This window comes from Narcine bancroftii, chromosome 1, assembly GCF_036971445.1.
Source record: "Narcine bancroftii isolate sNarBan1 chromosome 1, sNarBan1.hap1, whole genome shotgun sequence".
Lineage (NCBI taxonomy): Eukaryota > Metazoa > Chordata > Chondrichthyes > Torpediniformes > Narcinidae > Narcine > Narcine bancroftii.
In genome coordinates this window covers 62402294-62415845 of record NC_091469.1, presented here as the reverse complement: position 1 = coordinate 62415845, position 13552 = coordinate 62402294, and the positions used below count along the sequence as shown (strand labels likewise).

Here is a 13552-nt window from a genome sequence, read left to right as displayed (position 1 = left end):
GAGCTTCCTGGAGAAGTAGTGGCATCAGGGTCAATTTTGTCATTTAAGGAAAAATTGGATGTGGATGGGAGGGGAATGGGCAGGGTGCAGGTAGGTGGGACTAGAGGAGAGGACTTGGTTCGGTGCAGGCTAGGGCCAAAATGGCCTGTTTCCTTGCTGTAATTGTTACATGGTTGATGAAGCCCGAAACGTCTGTTATTTTCTCTTTATCGTTGCTATATAAAGTTGACCTGCTGCCTCAGTTCCTCCAGCACTGCGTTTTTACTTCATCCACGGTGCCTGCAAATTAACGCAATGGTCACAAAATAAGTTGTGAGTAAGAACTATATGGCAGGTTTCTTTTAAAATCTGAACAATTACGAGAGCTGAAAGCCAACTCTGCAGTTCTTCCTGCACCCAGTCTGAGCAGACACCTGCTTTTCGCAGCATCACCGTCACCCACGTGATAACCTCCGCAGCAAGACCGGGGCGACCTGTCAATCAAAGCGGAACATCTCTCATCGACCAATCAGGCAGTGAGCTGTGATGATTGGCGGCTCTGACGGCGGGGGAACTCTGGGACAGTTTCCCCCCCCCCACCCACCCCTTGCCTGGTTTGCGGGTTCCGTGCGAGGTGGAAGCATGTCTGCCAAACCTGGCGGTGATACCATCTTTGGTAAAATTATATGCAAGGAAATCCCGTGCGATTTACTGTACGAGGACGACAAGGTAAAGGAGAAAATATAAACGCTACGGCTGGAGCAGTTTTCCGAGTCCGTCCCGCCTCTCGGCAGGGTTGGTTTATTACTGCAATGGGCTGAGCTTGTTAGGAATGTGACCTGGGTGGGTGAAGTTATTAGGAATGAAGTCTACGCCGTTGAGTTTGATCCGGCTAAGGTTTCATTTAGAAGGATGGGTGCGGCTAAATGGAGCCAAGGCTTGGCCTTTTCCAATTTAAATTGGAATCCACTAAAGTCTGCAAACTGCACAGATGGGTGCAACAGCTCCTATGGTCAATTGGGAAGGAGTCCTTGGGAGAAAGGTTCTTGATCAGGAAAGAAATCGTGGGCTATGGGGAGAAGACAGGCGAATGGGGTTGAAAATGGAATTGGGGGAGGGTTGACTCGATGGGCTGAATGATCTCATGCATTTTAACATGAGGCAACTGCATACCTTTTAAAATAACATCCCTTGTGCTCAGGTGGAAGTAAAGGAGAATTCTGCAGATGCTAGGGTTGGGTGTTGGCTAAAGTCATGCAGTGTTTATCGGAAATGAAAAGCAGTTGATGTTTTGGCCGTGAGGCCTTCTGTAGAAGGGATGAAAGGCAGCCAGGTGCCCGAATAAGAAGGTGTGAGAAGGAAGGGGATGAGAACAGGCTAGCAGCTGATCAGTGGCATCACCAGGGTTGGTGTCACCCAGTGCGGTAGACAGAGGAGAAAACACCCAACCCCAACCAACCGATTTTCCCTTGCAACCGTGTCTGCCTGTCCCGCATCGGACTTGTCAGCCACAAACGAGCCTGCAGCTGACGTGGACATTACCCCTCCATTAATCTTCGTCCGCCAAGCCAAGCCAAAGAATTCATGGTGTCACCAACCCACCCCCCAAAATGGACCTCATCTTGTAGCAGACCTTACAGAATCCTTAGTAATGCTTTTGTATGTAATGTTACTCGTAAATCGTAATTCCTGTAATGGCAATTCTTTCTTTCTTCTTTGGCTTGGCTTCGCGGACGAAGATTTATGGAGGGGGTAAATGTCCACATCAGCTGCAGGCTCGTTTGTGGCTGACAAGTCCGATGCGGGACAGGCAGACACGGTTGCAGGGGAAAATTGGTTGGTTGGGGTTGGGTGTTGGGTTTTTCCTCCTTTGTCTTTTGTCAGTGAGGTGGACTCTGCGGTAGCAAAATTAAAATTACACCTTTAAATTACAATATCATATACACAGCCTAAATGTATTTCCATTACATAGTTTCATGTGGTTAAAGTAAAAATTTGGTAAGAAAACAATAGAATTTAAAACAAAAATGTTTACAAACGACATCAAAGTTATGTTGATTTTAACGTTAAACTTTGTCGTTACACTAATGGATTAGGTTTGCATAATCTTGTTTTCCTTTAATTACTACTTCATTCTCAAAAAGTTATTGATACATGTTCACAAATACTAATTACCACAATATTATAGTTAAAACACCAGAAAATTTTACGAAAGCAGCAACTATAAAAACACCAACAGCAACAAAAACAACAGCGCGTGTATGTAGAATGTGCAGGTGAAATCACGTGATTCAAAGCATCGTTTTAAAATTTAGACATAGCACGATAACAGGCCTTTTCGGCTCATGGGTCATGCCCAATTTATGCCCCATTAACTTATACCCCTGGTGTGTTTTGAATGGTGGGAGGAAACCAGAGCCCCTGGAGAAAACCCATGCAAACATGGGGTGAATGTGCAAGCTCCTTACAGACAGCGTGGGATTCAAACTCTAGTCTGGTCCCGATCGCTGGTGCTGTAAAGGCATTGTGCTAACCACCACCAATCATGCCGCCCCATTGTAATTGGGTAATAATGACACCTCTGACTGGAGTGCATTAGAAGGTTCAAAAAGTAAATTAGCCTTGTAGGTATATTGATACATGTAAGCTGGGCTTACAAAAAATGTTTTTGTTATTACTAACTACAGGAATATTTTTATTTTTTTAAAATTGCTGAAGCACTACACAAATTTTATAGAGTAATTTTGGTGTCATCCCCCCCCCCCACACCCCGATGATGCCACTTGAAATGGTCCACAGCCCCCCACCCCACGCCCCCCCCCCCCCCCCCGAGTGATGCCAGTGAAGTTGGTAGGTTGATGCAGGAGGGAGAAGAAAGCTGTGAGTGACACAGGGAGAGAGGGCTGAGAAAAATAGTTCTGATAGGAGAAGGAAGGGAAACAGATGAGAAAAAGATGTAGGGTGTTATTGGATATTGGAGGTTAATATCAACCTGGCAATACCCAAGGCCATTGGCTGACACGTCAGTGGGGCAATAGAGTGTGGAATTGAAGTGGTTGGCCACTGGGAAGTCCTTGCTGTTACTTTCATAATCAATTTTTACTTTCTTGTTTTGGTCCAGCATGAGTATTGCACCATAAATACAACTGTGAGCCACTTGCTTCATAACTGTAAAATTGGCAGCAATTAAAATACAAAATATCCCTGAGATGTCTTGCAATCTTTATTACACAATCAAATATTTTTTCAAGTTTTAATGCTGCAAAAAACAAATGCAACTCTCATTCCAGGGCGAAGAAGGGGGAGATATTTGTGCGTCTTGTGTAACTGTCAACAAATTTAACCTGAAACTCCACTTTCCAGACTTTTTGCCACTCAATCCAGGCATGAGATAAGGACACAGAAGCACTGTGAAGAATGGATCCCAGTTGTTCTCCAATTGTTGCTTCCTTTCCCAGTTTCAAAAGGATCCATTTATTTCGATTGTCTTTTGAGATTGTTAGTCTTCATTCTATTCTAACGCACTTCCTCTGATACCATGGACTTTTATGATGGCCAAAGATCCTTTGGAAATTTAAGTATACTTAAAATATACTTTAAATATACATAACATAACATAACAATTACAGCACGGAAACAGGCCATTAGGCCCTTCTAGTCTGCACCGAACCAAACACCCCTTTCTAGTCCCACCTCCCTGCACAATGCCCATAACCCTCCATCTTCTTCTCATCCATATACCTGTCCAACCTTTTCTTAAATAATACAATTGACTCCGCCGCCACTATTTCTCCCGGAAGATCATTCCACACAGCTACCACTCTCTGAGTAAAGAAGTTCCCCCTCATGTTACCTCTAAACCTCTGCCCCTTAATTCTTAACTCATGTCCTCTTGTTTTAAACTTTTCTCCTCTTAACGGAAATAGTCTATCCACATCCATTCTGTCTATCCCTTTCATAATCTTAAATACTTCTATCAAATCCCCTCTCAACCTTCTACACTCCAAAGAATAAAGACCCAATCTGTCCAATCTCTCCCCATACTCCAGATGCTTAAACCCAGGCAACATTCTGGTAAACCTTCTCTGCACTCTCTCCACTCTGTTTATATCCTTCCTATAATTAGGTGACCAGAACTGCACACAGAACTCCAAATTAGGCCGCACCAACGTCTTATACAATGTCAACATCACCTCCCAACTCCTATATTCCATGCAATGATTGATAAAGGCCAGTATACTAAAAGCCTTCTTCACCACCCTATTCACGTGAGTTTCTACCTTCAGGGAACGATGTACCGTTACTCCTAAATCTTTCTGCTCTTCTGTATTCCTCAATGCTCTCCCATTTACCACATATGTCCTATTCTGATTCTTCTTACCAAAATGAAGCACCTCACACTTATCAGCATTAAATTCCATCTGCCATTTTTCAGCCCACTTTTCTAAGCGGCCCAAATCCCTCTGCAATCCTTGAAAACCTTCTTCATTATCCACTATTCCACCTATCTTAGTATCGTCTGCATATTTACTAATCCAATTCACCACCCCATCATCTAGATCATTAATGTATATAACGAACAACAATGGGCCCAATACAGATCCTTGAGGCACACCACTGGTCACCGGCCTCCAACCTGACAGACAATTATCCACTACCACTCTCTGGCCTCTCCCTTTCAGCCACTGTTCAATCCATTTGTCTATCTTAAAATTTATACCTAAAGACTGCACCTTCCTAACTAACCTTCCATGTGGTACCTTATCGAAGGCCTTACTGAAGTCCATATAGACAACATCCACTGCGCTACCCTCATCCACATTCCTAGTCACCTCTTCAAAAAATTCAATCAGATTGGTCAAACATGACCTTCCTCCCACAAATCCATGTTGAGTGCTCCTGATCAGACCCTGTCTATCCAGATGTTTATAAGTACTATCTCTAAGAATTTTCTCCATTAATTTACCTACCACAGACGTCAAACTTACAGGCCGATAGTTGCCAGGCTTCCTCCTTGAACCCTTTTTAAATAACGGAACCACATGCGCAATGCGCCAATTCTCCGGCACTATCCCCATATCTAATGACATTTGAAAAATTGCCGCCAGAGCCTCTGCTATTTCCTCCTTCACTTCTCTCAATGTCCTGGGGAAGATCCCGTCTGGTCCCGGAGACTTATCCACCTTTATATTCTTCAAAAGCCTTAAAACTACACCTTTTGTAATCTCTATATTCCCCATATTTACCCAATTTGCTTTTTTTATCCCACATCTCCCAATATCCTTCTCCTTAGTGAATACCGAAGAAAAGAAACTGTTCAATATCTCCCCCATTTCTCTAGGTTCCACACACAGTTTTCCACTCTGATTTTCTAAGGGACCAATTTTGTCTCTAGCTTTCCTCTTACCTACTCGATCTACTCGATCAACTAATCCTCTTACATCCTCCAACGATTCAAGCAAATTTGTCCAACATAATTTACCTTTCATAAAACTGTGTTGATGAGGTTACAGTTTGCATTATTCGTCTTTTCTAAATGATTAGTTATTTCCCCTTTGATTATTAATGTGGCCATTTTGCCAATAATTGGCTTTTAAACCAATTGGCTTGTTGTTCCATACCTTATGCCTTTCTTTTCTTTGGAACAAGAGAATCCCATTGGCTGTCTTTCAATCTTCTGATATCATTTCACAGTGTACCCATTGATGGAAAATTACCATCAATGGGCCCACTACAGCCATGTCCTTTAGAACCCTAAAGTAAATTGCAGCTGGCAATTTGTCCACCTTTATCCCCGAGTGGCACAGTTAATATAATGGTGGACGCAACACTGTTATAGCACCAAGTGACGCAGGTTTGAATCCGGCGCTGTCTAGTGGGTTTCCTCTGGATGCTCCAGTTTCCTTCCACCCTTCAAAATAGATGGTGGATATTGGTCAATTGGGAAGGATGGGCTCATGGGCCAGAAGGACCGTGCTATATGTTTAAATTTAAATTTATTCCTTATAATGGGATTTTGGTAAATTTGAAAGTAGGCCACCTGATCTCTTGGAGATATCAGTATTGCCTTCCACAGTGATGCCATTTCTTTGCTGTTATTAATTTATCAGCCATGTTATCTTAGCATTTATCTATCTGCCCTCTTCCTACTTGTCTGTCAACTTTTATTGTTTATTTTTTTAATACTGCATGGAAGTTTTCTCTCAAAATTGATATTTCTCCCTTTAGAGCTTTTTAGCTTTTTGCTGCTGGATCGTAAAACTGTCCCAATCTTCTTGTCTTTGCTACTTTCTACACATTGGTTTTCAATTTAACATGATATTTTATCTCCTTTGTTAAGTATGGATTTTTACTTCTTTTCTCATGGAATCCTGTTTTAAATTGGGATAAATGTTTGCTTAGCATTATAGACCGTCTGTCACTGCTCCTCTACTAATTGTTTAGCTGTCCAACTTTGACAACTTCTCTCTCTCTTTTTTAAAAAAACTTTATTTATTTAAAGAATCATTTAAAAAAAACAACAACATACAATCCAATAAGAACAATTTTATATCTTCTTTGGCTTGGCTTCGCGGACGAAGATCTATGGAGGGGGTAAAAGTCCACGTCAGCTGCAGGCTCGTTTATGGCCGACCAGTCCGATGCGGGACAGGCAGACACGGTTGCAGCGGCTGCAGGGGAAAATTGGTTGGTTGGGGTTGGGTGTTGGGTTTTTCCTCCTTTGCCTTTTGTCAGTGAGGTGGGCTCTGCGGTCTTCTTCAAAGGAGGTTGGTGCCCGCCAAATTGTGAGGCGCCAAGATGCACGGTTTGACAACTTCGCTCTCTCTCTTTTTTAAAAAAACTTTATTTATTTAAAGAATCATTTAAAAAAAACAACAACATACAATCCAATAAGAACAATTTTATATAAGTATATAAAAAAACCCCACCCCATCAGCCAGCTTTCTTAAGGAGAGCCAAATATAAATGAAAAGAAAAACTGAAAGTATTTACAAATTAAAGTATGTCTAAATGCATATATTCCAAATAAGGAAACCACTTATTAACAAAAAAAAATCATGCAAATTAAATTTAATTTTTTCCACAATAAATGCAAGCTTTCAATTAATTATGCCAGCGTATTATACTAATCTCTATATTATCTTTCCATGTACTAGCTACACATTTTTGTGGTACAGACAACACTGAACGTACAAATGCAATTTGAAACTTATCCAACCCTAATCCCCTTAAAGAAACCATATACCCCAATCAAAAAATGGATGGGTCTAATGGTAGTTTAATATTATATAATTTATATAATATATAATTATATAATATATAATTTTTCCAAAACTCACCTAATTCCTTCCCAAACAGCATGTAAAAAAAGTTCCAGTACATAAACCACATCTGAAACAAGACAATTTCTCTCTCTCATACTATTATATAGTTACTCTTGTTTAATTTGAAAACATTGGTTTTGGATTTATGGTGTTCCTCATCAAACTTCACTTGGAATGTATTGACCATCCGCTAGAGGATCTTTAACCTCAAAATCCCTTATTAATCCTTTCTTACATTAGCCCATTCTAGGTAGGGTTTACAATGTCTGCACTGAAAAGCAATACTCGATGCATTCTGCAAGTTCCTTTTCTACAATACTTTGTCAGTTTGATTCATCCAAACAATATATAGATTAAAATTTCCATGAAAATTTAAATATTTTTCCTGTGTGAGTCGTCCGAATACAGGTGATCGTCAGGACCGGACACCTGCCGTTGTTTGGTATCTTCTGGATTTCTGAATCATTTTAAGCAGCCCCTTTAAGCTTTTTTTTTCTTCCTTCTTGCCCCCACCGTCCCCCTCACCCTCTAGCCATCCATCAGGTCTCCCTCTGAAAATGGAGAATATTTGCACAATATTTTTAAAACTCAGTTATGTTTAATTCAACCTACCCCCACCTCAAACGTCTAGCCTCCAAAATCACCGCAACTCAACTTTGTTTGGTGTGAACACCCTGCCTGGTGAACCGTCATTTTGGAGGCAGGTATGCTAATTTATTACAGGAAATTATTGTTACTTTTGTGTAAAAATTATATTTGATGAGCAGGTGTCATCTACTGAAACAAGTGCTAGGTTTTGGAGGTTGCCGGGGTTCAGAATCCCGGATAAAAGGTTAGGCATCTGTAACAAAATTGCATACATTTTATATTTGATATTTTAGCTTGATATTTTGATCTCGTAGGTTATGCCCCAATCTTTATTTTGCCTTGTGTAAAATGTTTAGAAAATTAAATAATGCTTTTTACTTTCTAGTTTCAAAATTCCATTGACACACAGCAGTTTAATGGGCTGCTTTGTATCAGTGTAAACCGTTAATTCCCTGCGGTTGGCACCAGGATGCAACACATTTTAGAGAAATCTATTCTAAATCATTCTTCAGAACCTGTATCAAGCATTACCTCTTGGCCATTGAGAAATCAAAACGAGAAACTGTTGTTCACAAACTTGCATCAGTAAATTCATCCTTTGCAAATCCATAACTTTGCACTGTTCTGACTCGAACTTGGATGTTTTGATTGTTTTAAGTTCTTGTACTTAGTCAAAAGTAGACTTTTTTTGAGATATTTTAAGCTTTAGCTCTACAAATTTGCTTTTCTTTGTAAATGACTGAGGCTGAATAATTCAAAACAATTTTGTATTTTCAAAAACGTTATTCAGATCTATTAACTAGGAAAGGGTGGCACAGTAAGCGTAATGGTTAGTGCAATGCTATGTGCATTCACCCTGTGACCTTTGCAGATTTCCTGTGGGTGCTTCGATTTCCTTCCACACTCCAAAAACATATGGGGTTTGTAGGCTAATTGGTATATTTAAGGGTGGCATGGACATGGGCTGGAAGGGCCTGTTACATTGCTATATGTCTACATTAAAAAATTGCTGTCTAATGTAAAAAAAACACAGCCTGTTCCCATCTTCCTTTCAAGAAATGGACTTAAAAGTTAGTAATTAAGTGTCGAAATGTGCGCTAAGTGCATGATGCATGCTAAGAGAAATAGTTATTTCATCAGAACTAAATGGATATTGTTTTCACAGTGTGTTGCTTTTAAGGATATTCACCCACAAGCTCCAATACACTTTCTAGTGGTTCCCAAGAAGCCTATAGCCCATCTGTCTAAAGCAGAAGATTCTGATGCAGCCGTGAGTGATTCTATTTAATTTAAAAAAAAAATCAATTGTGAGCAATTTAAAGGTGTTCTTGCTTTATTAGATCTTGCTAACGGTTGTTAAAAGCACCTATGGTGGCTTGCCCGTCAATGGTCAGGATGCATGCAGCAGAGAATGGCCGTCTTTGAGTTGATATTGGGGAGCAGATGAATTAAGTCTACAAGTTACTATGTTGTAGACTATAGTTGGACACGACTATTAAAAATATGGAGTAGATGCAAGCCTTTATGCGAGGCTCAGGAGTTGAATAGTTGTAGAGGGTTTTAATGGCTGGTGGAAGAGTGTAAAATGTGGTCGTGGAGTGCAGGGATCATAGTTAACAGATTTTGGAGGGAATAGATTTGAGACTGAACTTTGGAATGGGGTTTCAAACATTGAAAGGTCAAACAGTGTCTGTTTTGTAGCAAAGGCAAAGATACATAACTTGCGTTTCAGGCTGTGCCCTTCATCCAAGTATGAGAAAATGCCAGAAAGTGTCCGAACAAAAGGATAGGAGCGGGGAAGAGGGGGTGACAAGGCAGGAGGTGATGGGTGGAGAAAGGAGGGAGGGGACAACAGCAGTGTTGGGGGGGGGGGTGGGGGAAGATGGTAGGGCTGTGGGTGAAAGAACAGGAAAAAATATTGTATAGTGCAATTTTAGATTTAACTTCTGAGGATGGTGATTCATCAAAATAGACCTCTGGCTCACAATACATGGTGACACTGTATAGTCTGTTACAAATGTTACAAGCCATTGTAGTGATACCATTCTTGCTGCTGTCAACCATTAATCTCCAGCCTTAAAAACCTATGACTGTTTTGGTTATCAGACCTCTGCTCCTTGTGCTTCTGAGTGTCAATTTCTGTTTGTTTTTACTGGTTGTGTAAAACATCTTAGAAGGTCTGGCATAGAAGGCTCTCTGTAAGTAGTCTAATCTGTTCCTAAGTATTTATCTGTGCCCTTTTGGTGAAAGAATACAGGTTGATCTTTTGCTCTCTCCCCTTGCTGCCTCGTTTTCTAATTTGTTGTGTGGTCAGAATGGGATTAAACCAGTGGTTCTCCACCTTTTTCTTTCCACTCACATACCATTTTAAATATTCCCTCTGCCATAGGTGTCCTGTGATTAGTAAGGGATTGCTTCAGGTGGTATGTGGGTGGAAAGAAAAAAAATGAAAACCACTATTTTAATTGTATCTAATTGACTCGTTATGTGCACAGTTTCATAACTCCAAAGGAAATGGGCCAATGACAATTTTTCTCAAGCAAAATATTTCAGTAACAATTGGGTCTAGAGCAGTGATTCTCAACCTTCCCTTCCCACTCACATACCACCTTAAGCAATCCCTTACTAATCAGAGTACTGATGGCATAGGGATTACTTAAAGTGGTATGTCAATGGAAAGAAAAAGGTTGAGAACCACTGGATTAAACAATGCTTTTGTAGTTGAGATGCTTGAGACCAAACATTGAGCAATCTCTTAAGTCCCCCGATATCCGATGTCAATTGTTGTGTTTTACCTGATTAAACTAATTTGATAAATTGGTTAAACTACTTTTTAATATCTTTCAGCTTCTGGGACACCTGATGATCGTTGGTAAAAATTGTGCAGCAGAAATGGGTTTAAGCAATGGCTACAGGTTTATTCTGAATGAAGGCCAAGATGGTGGGCAGACTGTCAACCAGATCCACCTTCACGTATGTGGTGGGCGTCAAATGAAATGGCCACCTGGTTAATAATTACTGAACACTTACGCCATCTACAGTGGTTCATGCTTTCCCTAAGCAGAGTATAAAAAAATACAGTTCTAGCCTCAAGGTGCCATTACTGTCTTATCAATTTCTGTAATGCTGTGAAATAAATTCCTTTTCAAGAATCTCTTCTTTGCAAGTTTTTTAAAAAAACTGTTTTGCCATACAAAAAGAGTATTTAGGTATCACTATACATCCAAGATTGCCTTTACAACCATATATTCTTTGGAAGGAACATAAAAAGAAACTACCAGAGAAACTTAGTGGCTTGCGCATCATCTGTGGAGGCGAAAGGATAGTTGATGTTTTGGGTCAAGATTGCGCACCAGGGCTATGTCGAGGGGAGATGGTCACTATAAAGAGGGAAGGGGTGAGATGGGCTGGGAGACAACAGCTGGAACTAGGTGAAGTGGGGGAGGGGAGGGGTAGGGTGATGGGAACCAGGTGGAGCTTGGGAAGGGGTGGAGTTTGGAGACTGACTGATGGGTGATGAGTATAGACAGATGAGGAAATAAAATGGGCAGATGGAGCCATGTGGGGGAGGATGGTGGTTAAAGGAGGTAATGAGCTGAAATCTTGATAAATAAGGTGATTGGTTGAATTGGAGTGAAAGTGAGCAGATGAAACCAGTTTGGGGAAATGAATATGTGGACCAGTAATTCGTGTGCAGATGATAAGCAAATGGATTTTGATGAAAAAAATTCCAGGGTGTCTGTCACTTGAAATTGGAAGATTCAATGTTCCTACCATTGGGTTGTTGTCTAATTGGGTGAAATACAATGTGTTGGTCGTCAAACATTGAATTTTCCATTTTCAGGTAATGAGGCCAAGATCCCACAAACAGCATTGTAGTGAAGACTGGATGATTGAGTGAGGGATAAATATTAGCTGAGACCTAACTCCCCTGATATTTTTCAATCCACTTGAGCAAGCAACTTGGGATTCAATTTAATATCTTGTGTAAAAGACAACCCACAGCAGTGGTGTACTACTTCAATCTGTGGAATACATTTATTCTCAAATTTCTGGGGGAGTTGGGATGTTGAGCTTCATTTTCAGATGCGAGTGCTACCAGCACCTCACTTTGCATTTGAAATTAAAGAACCTTGTACACTTCTCTACCATCTTGCATAATATTTGGAAACTGCTGCTTTCTTCCTAACACCAATATAATCAGTGAACCAAATTGAGTTTTTTTTTGGCTGGGTTTTTTGCAACTGCATGGAGTGTGGATGAAATGCTGTTCATTTGGGTACTCATCCTGACAAGGTCAAATGTAAACTGACTTGATGTGTAATAAGGGTGGCACAGTTAGCCTAGCAGTTAGTGCTAGTGACGGGTTCAAATCCAATATAGTCTGTAAGGAGTTTGCAGCGGATAGCGCCAATGACCTGGTTAAAATCCAGCTCTATCTGTAAGGAGTTTGTAGCAGTTAGTGCCAGTGATCTAGTATGAATCCAGGGCTGTCAGAAAGGAGTTTGTAGCAGTTAGTGCCAGTGATCTAGTACGAATCCAGCGCTGTCTAAGGAGTTTGTAGCAGTTAGTGCCAATGACCTGGTTTGAATCCAACACTGCCTGTAAGGAGTTCGTAGCAGTTAGTGCCAGTGATCTAGTTTGAATCCAGTGCTGTCAGTAAGGAGTTTGTAGCAGTTAGTGCCAGTGATCTAGTACGAATCCAGCGTTGTCTGTAAGGAGTTTGTAGCAGTTAGTGCCAGTGACCTGGTTTGAATCCAACACTGCCCGTAAGGAGTTCGTAGCAGTTAGTGCCAGTGATCTAGTATGAATCCAGTGCTGTCTGTAAGGAGTTTGTAGCAGTTAGTGCCAGTGATCTAGTACAAATCCAGCGCTGTCTGTAAGGAGTTCGTCAGGGTTGGCACCAGCGACCTGGGTTTGAATCCAGCTCTGCAAGTACTTTTTCCCCGTGCCTTGGTTTTCTCCGGGTGTTCTGATTTCTTCCCTCCCTTCAAAAGGTTCTAGGTTAATCAGATGTAATTGAGCAGTACAGGCTTGTGGGCTAGAAAGGCCTGTTGCCATGCTGTATGTCTTACTGGAAAAAAAAAGGTTAATTTTCAACAAAGCTGGTCAGTTGGCTGCAATTTCTGAATATTTGTGTTGAATGCCACTATATTGCATTCAACAAAACTTTCAACTTCTGCTGCCTAAAGTTAACTCCAGCCTTTTCCCCACACAATCCTTTTGATTTTTGTCTTTTTAATACAATGAACTGAACATTCCTCTGCAGTGATTCTTTTGTTTAAGAGGTAAGCATTACACCTATTTTACAGGAGCAGCACACTTAGAGAATCTGTTTCAGCCATACCTTTAAAAGGAGATGTTAGTTTTTCAGAATGATGTGGCAATAATTTGGCCTGAGATTGATTTGGGGATGAAAGGAGAATGTTGGAGTCGTTGTAGAAAGAAATTGAGTAAGATGAATTTCAGAACTTTGAAGGTAAGATCTTGGAAAAGAGGTGTGAATTAACGGTTTAAGGGAAAGATATGGGAGCATGTCCAGTGTAGCAAAATGAGGTGGATGCCTCAAATTGGAGATGGTCAATGTACAGCAGATTAAGTTGCCATCTTTAGTATTTCAAATTAAATGAGTTTAAAAGATTATAAAATTGGAGTGCATA

The 13552-nt window shown here is 40.7% G+C and overlaps 1 protein-coding gene across 1 annotated transcript; it reads left to right on the top strand.

Moving 5' to 3' along the window:
* Positions 1-568: 568 nt before the first annotated feature.
* On the top strand, positions 569-11044 carry hint1 (histidine triad nucleotide binding protein 1). The gene is made up of 3 exons (XM_069928163.1): positions 569-708; positions 9058-9162; positions 10740-11044. The coding sequence occupies exons 1-3, from the start codon at positions 622-624 to the stop codon at positions 10902-10904; spliced, it is 357 nt and encodes a 118-aa protein (XP_069784264.1). The 5' UTR covers positions 569-621; the 3' UTR covers positions 10905-11044.
* The last annotated feature ends 2508 nt before the right edge of the window (positions 11045-13552 follow it).

Bases quoted from the DNA above. Each gene is read 5' to 3' on its own strand.
- hint1 (XM_069928163.1), top strand. From the start codon at position 622: ATGTCTGCCAAACCTGGCGGTGATACCATCTTTGGTAAAATTATATGC. The intron at 709-9,057 runs GTAAAGGAGAAA...TTGTTTTCACAG, and splicing joins TACTGTACGAGGACGACAAG to TGTGTTGCTTTTAAGGATAT. The intron at 9,163-10,739 runs GTGAGTGATTCT...AATATCTTTCAG, and splicing joins CAGAAGATTCTGATGCAGCC to CTTCTGGGACACCTGATGAT.